Here is a 14,004-nt window from a genome sequence, read left to right as displayed (position 1 = left end):
AAGACCATATCTGGTAGTGTTCACTTTAGGTATGGAAAGATTAAAATTACCGCGAAGATTGTACGCTGTTCTCTTTTCAGTTATAAGATTTTTGAAGCTGGATGGTGCCCTGCCTTGAATAATATTGTTCACAGTCAATAACATATCTTGAGTGCGACGATTTTCTAAGGTTGATTTTGATCCGATACGCCGCAAGAGCGCTTCGTACGACGAGGTCTTGTCGCTGTACACAAATCTCAAGGCCCTCGCATTTGTTCTTTCCAGTTTTTCTATATTTCTTCTTCCACAGTGATACCAAACTTGACTACAATAAGAAAAATAAGGTAAAATAAAAGCTCTATACAAGGATTCCTTCGTATTACAAGGTAGAATGTTCTTTAACCTGCTTAGAGCGTTTATTTGGCTCCCCACCTTGCGACAAATGTCCGCAATGTGTGAATCAAATTTTAGTTTTAGTTTTTAGTGTACGTGTTCGGTCTCTTTAAATTGAATTATAAATTAATTTAATTTTGTGATGTGCATCTGAATAAATGAATGAATGGTTTTTGCACGATCGAAACCTTTTATATAGTTGTTTTAAAACAAGATGAGAAACTTTTCGTATTTTATAATTATTTCCATTATAAATGACAACTAAACGGAAACTAACAGCGATATATGTTCATAATATTTTTTGCATATTTAACGAGCTAAAACCGTTATTTTAGTTTTTTCTTAATTTCTCGATAACCATAAATTCCTAGAAGATGAGAATAATGTTTTCGAACATAGTTCCCCAAAGGTGTTATTCAGGCAAAGTTTTAAGATTTTCGATTGTCCCAGCCTGTCCAACGATTCTTCATATTCTCAGTCGGAGCCTCTTAAAACGCTTATTTCTCCGCTGTTATGGGTGCGATTAAGCTCAAATTTTACAGAGACATAACAAAATGATGAATGATTATGTATGTCATCTTTTATTTGGTGAATTGGACTTAACGGCGATGTTATAGCCTTGTTAATGCCAAATTGGGAAGAACATGATTTTGTGGCAGAGTTTGCGGAACGAGTAGGAGACAGCACACTCTGATCCTGTCAAAAACTAATCAGTCAATATCTCTAGAGTGTCATAACAGAAGCGGATTTTTTAATTTAAGATTTGCCAGCAAGTAATGGCGGTTTAAATGCGCAAATTTTAATTGAATGCCTTCTACCTCTTTCTAAAAGCGCTCTTTTAAAATCCCGCTTCTGTTATAACACACTACAGTATTCATAGTTTACCTATCTGCAGTGGCAAGTCACGAAGTTATGTATCCGCGCTGTATTCTCTGCCACAAAATTGTCGGAAAAGTCCAAACTTTGAGATTTCCGAAGGTGTCCCGACCAAAACACGATCAGTTTCCAAAGGAGAGATGTAATTATGATAATTATATTCCACGCTTTTATGGTGAGAACAATGCGTTTTTAAAAAGGACACGATTGTTTATGCCGAATATTATTGTGATTACTCTGAGCTGCAGAAATTTTCAAATTTGAATAAAAACAAACTCACAGACTTCCTACAATCTATATCAACGTATAAAGCTAAGTGTTGTTTTAAATCGGTCAAAATATCAAAGAAACAGGATTTTTTTAAAATCACGCGCACGCGCTCATATTTTTATCCAGTCATGAATATCTCGTAAAGTTGTCGATGTCAGTCGTTGCACTTCGTGCATACGCTTTAAATAAATGTATAATGATGAGCCTAAGGTGTCCCCCGCGACCTTAAATACGGAAAGAAATCAAATATAAATTCAAGTGTAATTCCACAAGAAATCACCGCGTTGAACACAAAGCGAATTGCACCCGGGCAGTAAGAGATTATATTTGAGACATTTAAACATAAACGTAAAACTTTAAAAGGAAGGGCTCTCCTGCAGGAAGACGATGCAAGTTTAACTACAAGCCCGAAACTTGGGGAGAGTAGGGGATCAAATTTATCGGTGAACTGACTAGCAGCTAATGTTTATAGCAAAATTTCTTCCATGTTTATTCTCAGAATTAGTTTGTAACAGTAGTTATTTACATCAATGGAACAATTATTTCATTTGTGGTGACACAAATGTCGAATTTCTACGTAACATAAATGCATTCTTGTTATTATTGGTTTACATTATCCACGGCTTGTATTTTAAATCGAAATACAAACTTTCTCATTTCTTTTTGCCGCAAGCAGTAAATCAGTGAATTAAGAAGTGAGTTTAACATACCAAACGTACGAACCCACGGTAAAAAAAGAGAATAGTGACGGAATTGCACCCCGATCAAAAATCTCTATAGGAGGAAGAAAGCTACGGGTACAAAGCATAGCTTAACAGCACCGACTACAAACATAGTTGTCTTGAGCGCTTTGTTTTCTTTCTCAAACCTTTCCACTTCTTCTTGTGGTAGCTGTTGAGTTTTGATCATTTTTCGGTGGCGAAGTGTTTCACAATACAATATGGCGTAAGCAGACGAAATAAAAAGGACACACGAAATCAAAACAAAAGCCTGTAGCGATCGCCGTAACTGGCTTAAAAATAGTGTTTCGTATAAAGTATCCAGTCCAAAAAGTACATTGAATGAAAGACTGACGATCCAAAGTCCGATCACTGCTACCTGAATGTTTCGTTTTGTGACAATATAAGGGTAATGTGTAGTAAATTTGATCGCTATAAGTCTCTCACAAGTAACCAACGCCAGATGAAAAAGCGAACACATGCCCACAAGCCGTAGAGAAGAGTTGTGAAAATCAACAATTATGTCATTGTTTTTCACACCAAGTAACTCGCGCATTTTCCAAACGATAAACGATGGCTGCACTGTGAGGCCAGTTAAGACGTCAGTTCCCGCTAAACAAGCCAGCAAGATGTTGGTGTAGCTCTGGAGTCTTGGTCTTCTTTTCACGGCCATTATGACCAACACGTTGAGCAGAATAGTCAAAGGACAAGTGATGAAGTTAGTGATAATCACGATGATTAAGTTAACCTCGAGTGAAACATTTTGTGTGTCGTCTCCACTGGATGTTTTTGCAGACGTGTTCGTAATGTTTGTAACATTGAATCCGGAAAGATCGTTCATTTTGAAACGCGTCTTTTGCGGAATAACAGTACTGAAGCCAGAGTGTTAATTAATCGGGTTTTTTCAGCGTGCAAATGTTTTCCACTTATTTTTTTTCCATGTAGCGTTTGTTTAACACCGATAATCGATCATTTTGGAAGCTATTAACATATTGTTTTAATTCAAGAGTAATTGGTTTCTTCTGACTGATGGCTTTCCTTTTAAAGTAAATAATTTGCTTCTCTACAATCTAGTTCTATATGATTGGCTAAAAACTGCTCTCTGCTTTCCTCACTTCTTACCGTGAAATGACTTTGGACCTTAATGTAGTCAGATCTTAATGGTGACTCATTTTCTTTCAAACCGTGCCAGGCTTACGGATTGAATCGACATAACTAGAATTGTACTCATTCAGTCGCCGCTTCAACTATCCCTGTATCCTTTTATCGTGGCTATAAAGCCTGCCGGAATACTCAACTTTGTTTTAATAAATGTGAATTGGTTATGTTCGTGTAATATTTCACGCTTGACAATCTTTGATGCTAGTCGCGTACCGCTTTTTCTTTGTCGGTGTAAAAAATCTAAAAAGCCATATTCACTATTTGTATCAATTTTTTATTGCGAGTAATGGTTTCATCAGTAGTTAAAACAGGAAATAAATGGTAATAAATTTCTCGATTCCGAGTTCACTACTATAGTAGAACTCAGTTCGAAAACTACTTTAATACCACGCAAAACGTTACGCCAAAATATTCCAAAGATTTAAAAACTGGTAATAGTGCGTTTATTCAGTTTGTTAATTGAAGTGAACCATTCCGGTAAATTAACAAATGTGATAAGCAAGCGGATCTTTCTAACAGCAGTCGACAACAATACAAATGTAATTTAATGGAACTGAATTAGCGAAGGTTAATCACGGCTCACGAAAATGAACTGTGAAAGAAAAATTAATTGTTTGGACAAAGAGGTTAATTCGCATGGGAAAAACATTGCGAAAACATTTGCTCACTTCATCTCATATTATAGTAGTCAGTGAGAATTAAAAAGTCTTCAAATCAAATTTCAATCAGTTTTGATCATTTTCCGAACATGATTTCTTTTAGACCCTTTACTTACCTTAATTTTACGTCGGACAGAACCGACACTGGAATTTACCAAGTTATTATGAAATATATATGAGAAGTGAGTAACAGGTTCGCCAATTTATGTTAGCTATACCAGTAATGTTCTTTTTTAAACAATAGAAATAGTGGATTGATCACAGTGGATTGATAATAGTGGATTGATCACAGACGAAAATAAAACTTTGAAACAAAATGAACTCCTTATAACTAAATTAACTGAATATAGATAATTAAGTAAACAGTTTTAATGTCTACCTAGCCGGACTTCTCGAGGCGGTCTCCAACGATTTTCTGTCGTCTTCTTTTTCCTATTTTGTTATCAAATGCAACGTTAAGCATTTCTCCTGTCTTAGCTGCTGTACTGGGGAATAACATAACCTTAATATAAAAGTTGCCTCATGCTTGAAGTCTCAGTTTGTCGAGATTTTTTTTACAAATTACGCGTTATATCTCGCTGCAGTAACAATGTAGTGAATTTTCACAATTATGATGTCACATGATTGATATTTCCCACATGTTGCCAGTTTAAACCTGAATATACTTTAGTGACATTTATAGCCATTTATCTAATATGAACATCCCAGAACCCAATAAGGCTACATGTGAATACTGACACTTTATTACATGTAAGTTTTGAAACCATTATGGGTTCATGACAAAACTATTTTGTTTTGGCATGATTGTAGAATACCCCGGCACTTTTTTTGCATAACTGAAATGACTGCCACCGCAGTCCGCAGTAATCATACAAATATTAAAATTTCATGCGGAATTGATTTTAATGACACCGCAGTCCACGGTCCACGGCCCGACACAAAAAGTTTGGTGTTTAGATTGCCTGCCACCGCTGTCCGTAGTCACGCATTTCCTGTCTGCCACCGTGGTCTGCAGTCCCATAGTGAACACATGGGACAGAATGTTTTGTGTTTAGAGAGGCCTACTTATTCATTTCGGTTAGCCTAATATGCACTTTGGATAGCCTGTTCACGGTTAGCTATCTATATTTGTAAGGGCAACACTATATATTGTTAACATGTAGAATTCTGGGTACACTACGGACTGTGATTAGGTTGCTTGCGGGTTAGCCTTTATATTGTGTTCAGGATATCTACTGTTCTTAAATCCACTACGGGACTGCGGACCGCGGTGGCAGGCGATTATAACATTTACTAGCATTTCTTAGAATCGACTACGGGACTACGGGCCCCGGTGGCAGGCGATTAGCAGACTTTGTATTATTTTCAAATAAAACACTACGGGACTGTGGACCGCGGTGGCAGGCGGTTATAACAATTAAATCAAATTTTGATCAATGGACTGCATGACTGCGGACTGCGTTATGAGTGAAATATAACTTACCGGTAACAACAAAATTTCACTGCAGACTGTAGACCATGGGAGCAGACGAATAATGGCGGGGTATTCTACAATTGCTCCTTTGTTTTAATAAAAAAAATTGAAATTACAGAGAATTTACGAAATTATTATCGCAGACCATAAATTTACTCTAGCACAGACTACAGTGTCTTCAATAGTGTAAAGGTCGGGACAAACTATGCAACAAGTCGCAGTGACAGGTCGTGGCGACAAGTCGCTCCGTGTGTACTGCTTACAACTAAGTCGCTGCGACAAGGTGTTTGTTTGGTGTAGAAACAGCAAATTTGGAAGAGTGGAAATGCAAAGTAGTTTCCCATATTCAATATGGCGAAAATACATGACGCGCTCTCATTGGTTAATTCATATTTTGTCGCAGACGTGTACAGACGCTGCAACAACGCTGCTTTCAACAACGCTGCTATCGCTCATTTTGTCGCTGCGACGAGTACGGTCGCACAAGTTCAAACCAGTTTGAATTCATGCGACACGTCGCAGCGACAAAATTCTGTTGCAGCGACATAATTTGTTGCATGTCACACGAGGTGACTGTTGCCGCGACGTGTTGCAGCGACGTGTCGCCTAGTGTGTCTCGACCTTAATGGCAGTTTAATTATAATGTGTGGTTCCAAAAATATCCATACCTACCCCAAGGATGGACCCTTCCGACCCCCTCAAACTTTCAGTTTAGCTTCATACTTTCTTTTAAAAATTTGGGCTATTGCGCCCTCCTTCCCCTTCGGAATTTCCAATGACCATCCTTGGGATGAGTATGGAATTTTCTGGAACCGCACAATGTACCGGTAGGCATTTACTTATAAAAGTAAGCTGCAGATTGATACACACTAATCTTTTTTTTTTCACCTTTTCACATTTTCCTGTTTTTCTATGGAATATATAATTATATATTGTTTTTACCGGTTTCACTTGTAATAATAATAATAATAATAATAATAATAATAATAATAATAATAATAATAATAATAATAATAATAATAATAATAATAATAATAATAATCGATATTTTAACAGGATGACCCCTTAAGTCACAGGACTGGTATCAACGGGGGCCCTGTGTAAAATAAAAAAAATTAAAAATAAAAGAGAGAATGTATAAATATCTATCAATCTATCTATAAAAACTTATACCGCTAAACTGCTAAAAAAGTTAAAAAGTTTAAAAAGAAGTACTAGTGTTCTCATAAAAAATAAGTTAAATTACGAATTAAAAATGTTCTAGAAATAAGCTAAGAATAAAAAAGCAGAGATAGCTTGAAAACGTTCCTTTGGCTGTTTAGCGACATCTAAATGAATGTTTGGAAGTATAATGTCAGTAAAAAACGATCTAGTGCATCTCTGATTAAAAACATGTTGCTTGTCGCCCTGGCTACGTAACAGGAAATAGTCTTTAAAATATGAGGGAACGTCTCCGACCAAACACTTGGTTGTTTGGATTGAGATGTTTCTGCCCAAATCTAAAGGCATACCGTTTGGAACATTTTATCGGCCACCATCAGAGTCAGTTAGCCAGCCAGACATTGATTATATGGATCACGACTGCCTGGACTGTGCTGCGGCTGAGGGAAAAGAAATTATTGTCAACGGGCTCGGGACTTCAATTGTGATTATTTGCCAAAGAAACCAAGCCCTGAAACCAAGAAGTTGAAAGAGATTTTTAAATCCTTTGGTTTAACACAGTTGATTAATAAACCAACACGGACTACGTCAACCACCGCTACACTTATTGACCTGCTTGCCACAACAAATCCACGAAACATTTCTCGAGCCGTAGTTGCTGAATCCTGTCTGAGTGATCATGATATGCTAATTTCAGTTAGAAAGATAAACAACTTCAAAGAGCTACCTCGTGTCATAAAGTGCAGGAATTATGCTAAATACGATCCAGCAAATTTCTGCAGTGATTTGAAGAAAGTCCCGTGGCATACTGTGTTGTGTTCGACCAACGTCGTTGAAGCCTGGTCTTTGTAGAAGTGCAACTTCACGGCTGAGTGTGACAAACACGCTCCGCTAATCGACAAAAAAGTAAGAGAACGTAATTGTCCATGGCCCGCTTACCCTGGAAATCAAACAGATGATGAGAGCTCGCGATGCCAGTCTCAAGAAATATCGTAGATCAAAATCAGACACCGATTTGGCCGCATATCGACTACTCCGGAATAAGTATAGTAGATCACTACTTAAAGAGAACAGCGGCGATTCTGAATCTTTCTAGAGGACTGTGAAGAAAATAATACCGGACGCGAAACAGAAACCTATTCCACAAGTTATTTTATGTCCGATGCTTGAACATATTTCACCTCCGCGACACTTTACGAAGAAACTAATAAAAAATCATAAAACCGGCAATATCCAAAATACATCATAAATTATTTGGAAAGTACGTAATCCGGTTGAAGGATCACGAATCCGTGAAAAATATCGATTAAATCCGATGCAATAATCGAGATTTTAAGAATTGCTATTTTCTAAGGTATAAATAGAGTTTTTGTTAATGTTGTACTTTATTTTCCATTTCTAAATACACCTCTCCTTGCAGACACCTTTCTTTTACCAAAAGGCTCTCTATTACGGACAATTTCCGACGTCCCGACAAAATTCTCACATAGTCTCTTTAAAAAAACCCTTTATACTACGGACCCTTCTCTAATACGCACACTAAATGCAGGCCCCGGGAAGCAACTTCGTATAAACTTATTCTCTTTATTACGGACACTCCGGTGATCAGGTCATGATAGTTTGTGTCTGTTTTACAATTTTGTGGTTACAAAAACAACGACGCTTTATTCACCTTAGATGTTTTCAGAATTGTACTTTACTTTCCTTTTTTTACGTGCAGCATTGCGTTAAAAATCATTTCGTTTGAAAACAGTAATTCGTACACAGTTCATGTGTAGGAGGTGTACAATACAGTACTCTACTAATAGACAATGTCTCAACGCTGGATATTTATCAATTAAGGTGCAGTAAAAAGACGAGCGAGGGCCTGTTTTTAGCTAATGAACACTTAAAACTATCTGATTAGTCATAAAAGTGACATCATCGTGGTAAACTCTATAATAAGGACACCTCTTTAATACTGACACTTTGCCCTGTCCCCTCGGTGTCTGTATTAGAGACGTTCAACTATAGTACTGTTTAATATCGGCCGACCCGTGGCCGACACACAATTAAATGACAGACACATCAGGCGTAACCAAGGGTTCTCCCCCAGCCTAGCTCAGGTCCGGTTTTGATCATTAGTCGGTTTCAGTTTTGAAGTAATAATGAATGACGGAAGAGGAAAACACAATCGTTGGTTGAATGTCGAACTTCAAAGTTGGTCTATATTGAAAATCGCTGTAAAGCTTGCGTGTATTTTATTTATGACGCTATTGCACAAAATCACTGACTTTCTTAGTTCCGAAGAACCAGGTGACTCTTTTTGTCGAGTTTGAAGTCTCTAGTGATTTGTTGGAAGAACAAAGATAGTCATTGATACGAGCGCTGTGGATCTTGGTCGAACACGGAAGAGACTTCTTATTTCACGGAAGTGACTTCTCATTTCACGGAACATGGGGCTTGTAGGGATAATGCATGAATCGATGAAGTATTTATGAATTCGTGACTGAAGCGCCAGTTTATCGTAGCCCTGAATAACCAGCTAACTGGTTTCAGTTGGCAGTCGTGTTATTAACCGTTGAATAATCGCAGTGAAAAAAATGTATTAATGTCAATATCACTATACACATAGATCTTGATCGAGTACAGAATCAACTTTTTATTTCACATGAAAAATCTGGGTAACTTTGCAGTTTCTTGTAGCGCTTATGTATTAATCGATAATATATTTATGAGATCGCCACTTAAACATCACTCAACTTGTGGCCAGCGTATCTTAGCCCTGAACAACCAGCTAACTCTTTGTCGTATTAGAATTTTTATTAAACTGGCTGTCGAACCTTTAGCAGAGAAAATATCACTGACTATCACCACACACGAGGATTTTGGATCTACAGCAACCTCAACTTGCAGTTTTGTTTCGAGCACGATTTCAGAGGTCGATGTCAAAACTTTAATACAACGTCTTCATTTTAAAAGGTAAGCGAATTCTATGTATACGCAGCGGTAAAAAAAGGGAATATTTTGTTCTAAAAAAAAATAAATGAATATGTTTATTGCCAGCCTGGAGGACCTTAAAAAAGGATAAATATACTTGAGGTTTTGACTACAGCCGTTGGTCAACGGACCAAGTTTGCTTTATTGCTTGCTCCAAAAGGAACAACGATGAATATTGTTACGCAAAAATTTGTTTTTAATTAGTCGCATTGACATAGCTAGACACGAAGCTCTAGCTGATTTAGGAAATATCATGTGTAGTTACCGTAATAAACTTAGAAAAGCGTAGTTTATGATTAAATGTCAGCAACAACAGTCTGCTTTCATCTGTGCCAAGCTACTATCTTGAAACAATGAAAAACGCTTGAACACTGTCGATTCTTTCGTATTATTATGATTAACTGCGTATAACACAAATATTTACATTTAAACTTGACAATGGTGTCATCAAGACATCGAAACGTTGTTGGTTAAAAAAATGCTTTCTTAACAGTTAAAATAGATATCTTTTTATGAAATGATACAATACGGCTTAAGGGCAAGAAAGAGGGAGCTGGGGGAAATTAACGTGGAATACGAATGAAAAATTGAAAACGTTTACGCTAAATCCAATATAACATCCATGGCACCTTCAATAAACACGTTTTGCTTTATTTGCAGAGGCAAAAAGTGAGGAAATCATTAACCCTGGCCGGAGCTAACAGGAACTGATGAAGGTAACACTGAAGGTAATATTTCAATCAGCATTTGGAATTAGGGCTCATGAGTGGTGACTGAATAATAATAAAAGCAATCTTTACTAATAGTTACGTTTGACTTGGGCTTGGGGTATTCTGGATCTTGAATAAAAGCAATGAGATCGTAAAGTAAACCCGTTAAACATTTGTTCTAACTTATCACATTGAAAATGTTCTCTATTCTATGAACTAAAAAATCGTTAGGTAAAAATACCCTTTGAGCCTAAGCTTTATCAGCAGATAACTAATCAGCATCTATAAAAAGTCAGTATTCAGGTCATAAATAAAGCAAGTACCTTAATTCCCGTTATTTTCGTACGGTTAAAAATTCTCGAAAATCTTGCAAAATCAGGAAAGAGAACAATTCTCGCAGGTAGAATTTTGCACCATGAGTCAAATACGAAAACTGAGAAAAATACGAAACGTACAGTCCAAAAATAGAGTAATAAACAAAGCACGTGTAATAACAAAAGTGTCTTTATTTGTCGCCTGCCATCTATCTATCTTTAGATTCCAATATTCCAAATAAAAGTGAATTCCATTTTATGTGTGAAAACATTTGTTTTATTTTCTGTTGTTTTACAGACATTTTTCCTTCTTCTGTTCATTTTACTTCCCCGATCTACTACAACATGGCCTAGACCCTCGGGCCCCACAATTAATGAGAAAGAGTGCGGCAGTATTTTGGACAACCTTTCTCAGTCTTCTTATAATAACAGCCTTCATCAAGTTCGCCCACTATGTGTGCGTCTCAACGAAGCCCAGTTGTTGCACAAGCTCAAAAACATTGGAAGTTTCAACCCGCGTTATATGGCAACAAGGAGAATAGAGGCAGTCAAATTTTCCGACCTTTCTGGAGATGAGCAACCTGTACTACACAAATCCTCACTTTTCCCGCCAGCCAAACATGGTAAGTCTGTTAACAACCAGTTGGATGCCGAGATGAGCATAAATGGCTTAAACCACTTACAGGATGAGATCAGACGCCTTTCAACCAGCAACGAGCGGAGTCAAAAGCGAATGGTTTCTTTGGGTCCAGGTTCCATTTCACGCGGATGCTGGAGTCGAGGCTCTGCCGTGGATGGCACTATTCTGACGCGCCTGTGCACCGAATGCGCTGCAACCACAAAGCTTCCAGTCACTGTTTTCCCGCCATTTATCAACGAGGTGATTTGCGGTGACATTGACCATCACTGTTATGGTCCCATAGGGCAATGCGCACAGCGTGTTTTACGGTTCACGTTTCTTCGTCGCACCGGACAGTTTGAGCGAGATGACGCCCTTAGTCGACTCCTTGGGATGGATGTTTACACAGAGAAATGGGTAGATTTCGAGCAAGATATCAGGTCATGTTGTGAATGTCGGCTATTTTCATTTCTCACCCGACGTAAATCTTAAGAGTAGCTTGCCTGTTACATTTACCAGGAGAAGACACACCAAGCATTTTCATTGATATAGCTCATGGCTCAAATACTTTGTGAACCAGATTTGTTGCCTTGCATTTATGCCTCCTTTTCTTTAGATTTTCGAAAACCTTTAACAGTTTTCTGTTTGGCTGCAACTACTTATTCTTTTACAACTACGTTAATCGATTAACAGTTCACACGGCATTCGTCTGAAGCCTTATTAACTTTTCTTTATATATTGACATTTTGGTTTAATTTCTATTTGTGTGAAACCTTTAACATTTTGCTTTGTTTATTTTTAATCACAAATATTTTATAGGTATGTTATAAAGTAATTAGGTATTTGGTAATCCTGATGAATTTACAGTGCTTCAATAAAAGTTAGCAATGCTGTCTGATGGAAACGCTTCTGAACCGTCATTTTCGTGTGTTTTATTTTGATTATTTGTACATGTGCGTGTTCTTTTAACCTTTCCAACTAACACCTCAACCTTAAATGATGCGGTGTGGTTCCTGTCGTTAAAGTCTTCGCATGAAGACGATTTCGACTTTTCAGAGCCTCTGAGAACAAATTACGACGTCCTACATAAATTCTGGGACCCACTCTATTCTCGATGCAATACAACGAAGAGACATCGTTTGACAGGTTACATGTCAGGTTCCAATATCGTATTCGCTGACGACACCGAAATCCACGCATCAGTTAACGACACCTCCCTAGCAGAGAGTTGTACCAACACAATCCTTGTACGCCTATAAATATAGTTTAATCATCAATGCAGTTTAATGGTTTTCGCACCCTGACGAGTCTAAAATAATAGAATTATCCGCCGGACGGAAAGCCTTGAATTAGAAGTGTTCTTAAAAGATTATACAATGAAACAGTAAAGCATCCAAGTATAAATACCGGAGGGTGTGCATTGACAATTTTCTGATATGGGATATTCATGTAACGAATTCGTTAAAAACGCTTATCCGAAACGAACATCTTTATAGGCTATCGGCTACCTTTTTCTTGTTTCTCTTATCCAACGCACATTACATGATGTTTATACATATCAACCTGCCTGCATTGGTTTACAGATGCATAGTTTGGCTTCATTGCTCAAATAAAAGCTCACTCACACAGGCTGGAGTATACTGAAAACCATATTTTATGACCTCCATGCATTCTTAAGGCAAATAGAAGAATTTGCACACGGTCTATGCATTGCCAAGTATGGGCGGTTTCTTCGCTTCCAGTTAGTTTCTAAATGGTCCATAAGGTTCACTGATCAGATCAGTTACGATGAATATCTACCCTCGTGTGATGATAACTAAAGTCATCAGTAAATAACAAGGTGCGACCTCTCACGCGAAAACGTTCCTTAGGACTTGCCGTTTTGACACGGATAGCCGCGCGTTTGCCGTTCAGTAGCCGTGTGCACGGAAAGGGATGCCGTTTGAGCCGTGTAAGCTATCCGTGTAACATAAATTAAGGGTCGTTTGAGCCGTGTGGCCGTTCCGTGTAAAAAAAATTGTCAGCCGTTCGAGCCGTGTGACCGTTCCGTGTGAAGAAATTGACTAGCCGTTCGAGCCGTGTAGCCGTTCCGTGTGAAGAAATTTACTAGCCGTTCGAGCCGTGTAGCAATGTAGCAATGGCGGCCTTCTTTTACTAAATTTTGTGACGCGCGTAGATGCATAAAAACGAAAAACTTTGAAAGAAAAAATCTGCTTGAATGCTTTGACTTTGAAATAATTTCGCAGCACGGGACAGTTAAACAATGGCGGCCTTCTTTTACTTAATTTTGTGACGCGCGTAGAAGCATAAAAGCGAAAAACTGAGAGAAAAAATTTGCTTGAATGCTTTGACTTTGAAATGATTTCGCAGCCTGGGACAGTTAAACAATGGCGGCCTTCTTTTACTAAATTTTGTGACGCGCGTAGAGCGATAAAAGCAAAAAACTAAGAAAAAAAAATCTGCTTGGATGCTTTGACTTTGAAATGATTTCGCAGCGCAGGACAGTTAAACAATGGCGGCCTTCTTCCACTAAATTTTGTGACGCGCGTAGAAGCATAAAGGCGAAAAACTTAGAGAAAAAAAATCTGCTTGAATGCTTTGACTTTGAAATGATTTTGCAGTTGCTTAAAAAATTATTCACATCCTCGGTGACGGCCTGTGGTAGAGCATTGTGTGGCAGCCTTTTACTG

At 37.9% G+C, this 14,004-nt stretch overlaps 1 protein-coding gene and 1 pseudogene across 2 annotated transcripts; one reads left to right on the top strand and one right to left on the bottom strand.

Moving 5' to 3' along the window:
• Nucleotides 1-2,118: 2,118 nt before the first annotated feature.
• On the bottom strand, nt 2,119-3,078 carry LOC144659263 (histamine H2 receptor-like; annotated as a pseudogene).
• Nucleotides 3,079-9,517: 6,439 nt separating this feature from the next.
• On the top strand, nt 9,518-12,076 carry LOC144661354 (putative skeletal organic matrix protein 8). 2 transcript variants are annotated; one of them, XM_078522080.1, is made up of 3 exons: nt 9,518-9,653; nt 10,332-10,387; nt 10,994-12,076. In XM_078522080.1, the coding sequence occupies exons 2-3, from the start codon at nt 10,382-10,384 to the stop codon at nt 11,804-11,806; spliced, it is 819 nt and encodes a 272-aa protein (XP_078378206.1). In that variant the 5' UTR covers nt 9,518-9,653; nt 10,332-10,381; the 3' UTR covers nt 11,807-12,076. The 2 variants fall into 2 exon arrangements, with proteins under 2 accessions (XP_078378206.1, XP_078378204.1); XM_078522078.1 differs by lacking the exon at nt 9,518-9,653 and having other exon boundaries at nt 10,236-10,399.
• The last annotated feature ends 1,928 nt before the right edge of the window (nt 12,077-14,004 follow it).

This window comes from Oculina patagonica, chromosome 7 (assembly GCF_052425735.1).
Source record: "Oculina patagonica isolate OP01 chromosome 7, crgOcupat, whole genome shotgun sequence".
Classification (NCBI taxonomy): Eukaryota; Metazoa; Cnidaria; class Anthozoa; order Scleractinia; family Oculinidae; genus Oculina; species Oculina patagonica.
Note: the sequence above shows the minus strand (reverse complement) of the source record. Positions and strands in the feature narration are given on the sequence as shown.